The sequence below is a fragment of the Octopus bimaculoides genome, chromosome 14 (assembly GCF_001194135.2).
Source record: "Octopus bimaculoides isolate UCB-OBI-ISO-001 chromosome 14, ASM119413v2, whole genome shotgun sequence".
In the NCBI taxonomy this organism is placed as follows: Eukaryota; Metazoa; Mollusca; class Cephalopoda; order Octopoda; family Octopodidae; genus Octopus; species Octopus bimaculoides.
The window spans coordinates 5,984,757-5,986,835 of record NC_068994.1 but is presented as its reverse complement, the minus strand read 5'-3'; the positions used below and the strand labels follow the sequence as shown (position 1 = coordinate 5,986,835).

General features: G+C 44.8%; 1 protein-coding gene across 1 annotated transcript in view; it reads right to left on the bottom strand.

The window, feature by feature from the left end:
• The window catches only part of LOC106882078 (probable E3 ubiquitin-protein ligase HECTD2), a 21,485-nt gene that overhangs the window by 9,827 nt on the left and 9,579 nt on the right, over positions 1-2,079 (bottom strand). The window contains exons 9-11 of the mRNA XM_052973010.1: positions 2,060-2,077; positions 944-1,105; positions 150-224 (exon numbers count right to left, since the gene is read on the bottom strand). Of these exons, the coding sequence (XP_052828970.1) occupies positions 150-224; positions 944-1,105; positions 2,060-2,077 (255 nt within the window). The remainder of the gene's footprint in view (positions 1-149; positions 225-943; positions 1,106-2,059; positions 2,078-2,079) is intronic.

The window sequence follows — 2,079 nt, the reverse complement described above, 5'->3', positions numbered from 1 at the left end:
GGTGGTGGTGGTTGTGGTGGATGTGGTGGTTGTGGTGGTGGTGGTTGTGGTGGTGGTGGCTGTGGTGGTTGTGGTGGTGGTGTTAAACAAGAGTCTATGACCTTTGAGCTGAAATACAGGTGTAACACACCTTTATGTAATACACCCACCTGAAATGTTAGTCCGAAATCTTCTTCGACGTTTCCTTCATAGTCAAGGAGTTCCTGGAGACCCTTAGACAGATCCTTTGTTGAAGGAGAGAGAAGAAAGAAAAGGGGGACATGTTATTGATATTCATACAACAATGGAAGGGGGAGAGGAGAGGAAATTATTAATGATGGGGATTAATTAGGCCATCTCCGTTAATTAGGCACAAATTGTCTGGGATGTGAGGGAGTTAAAGGCAATGGGAGTAAGTTAGAAATGAAGTGTATGATGATGATGATGATGATGATGATGATGACGATGACGACGATGATGATGATGGTGATGCTGCTGCAGCTGATGGTGAGGAGGAGGGGGGACGACGATGCCGATGCTGATGACAAAAATGATGATTGTGATGATGGTGATGGTTGTGGTCATTTTGGTGAGGATAATAATGATTATGGTGATGATGATGGTGATGGAAGTAGTGGTGTTTATGGTGGTGGTGGGGGTGGTGATGATGATGAAGATGAAGACGAGGATGAAGATGATGAGGAGGACGAGGAGAAGGAGGAAGCTGATGACAATGATGATGAATAAGGATGGTGATGATGATGATGATGATGATGGTGATGGAAGTAGTGGTGTTTACTGTGGTGGTGGTGGTGGTGATGATGATGATGAAGATGAAAATGAGGAGAAGGAGGAAGATGATGATGATGACGATGATGATGGTGATGACAATGACAATGACGATGATGATTATCCTGCTGATGACGATGACTATGATGATGATGAAGATGAAGGATGTACTCACATGCTGCACTAGCTTGAGATCACTGAGTGTAAGGGGTGCCACCCCAACTGTGGCCTTGTCGTTCATGTATGGTACAACAGCAGGACTAAGTAACTTGTGGTAGCAACAGGGTGGGAAACGGATGTCTAACATGATGCTGTTGTAGACAGCAAGTCCCATCAGCTGGAAGGTGGAACACTGAGTAAAGGAGATATATATATATACATATCTATATACATACATATTTATATATGTATATATATATACATTATCAAAATCAAATCAAATTACAATCAAATGGAAATTGTAGCTGTGACCTCCGTGCTGGTGGCACGTAAAAAGTATCATTCGATCGTGGTCGATGCCAGCTCCCCTGGCCCCTGTGCCGGTGGCACGTAAAAAGCACCATCCAATTGTGGTCGATATCAGCTCTCCTGGCCCCTGTGCCAGTGGCACGTAAAAAGCACCCACTACACTCTCAGAGTGGTTGGCGTTAGGAAGGGCATCCAGCTGTAGAAACACTGCCAGATCAGATTGAGGCTTGGTGCAGCCTCCAGGCTTCCCAGACCCCAGTCGAACCGTCCAACCCATGCCAGCATGGAAAACGGACGTTAAACGATGATGGTGATAATGATGAGGATGATGATGATGATTTCCCAGACTTTCACTGACTTGATCTCGTTAAATTACATTCCAATTTAACACTTTAACCGCCACATGTGCCACTAGAGGTTCATTGCAATCTTCACACAATTACCATATGCACCAATGGCAAAGTTGACCTCGGCGGAATTTGAACTCAGAACGTAAAGACAGACGAAATACTTCTAAGCATTTCGCCCCGTGTGCTAACGTTTCTTATTTCTTTATTGCCCACAAGGGGCTAAACAGAGAGGGGACAAACAAGGACAGACAGGGGGATTAAGTCGATTACGTCGACCCCAGTGCCAAACTGGCACTTAATTTATCGACCCCAAAAGGATGAAAGGCAAAGTCGACCTCGGCAGAATTTGAACTCAGAACGTAGCAGCAGACAAAATACCGCTAAGCATTTCGCCCGGCGTGCTAACGTTTCTGTCAGCTTGCCTCCTTAGGGTCTACAAATATTACAAGATTGTTGAATCAGGTAAAGGATACAACTCCGACAAGATGGAACT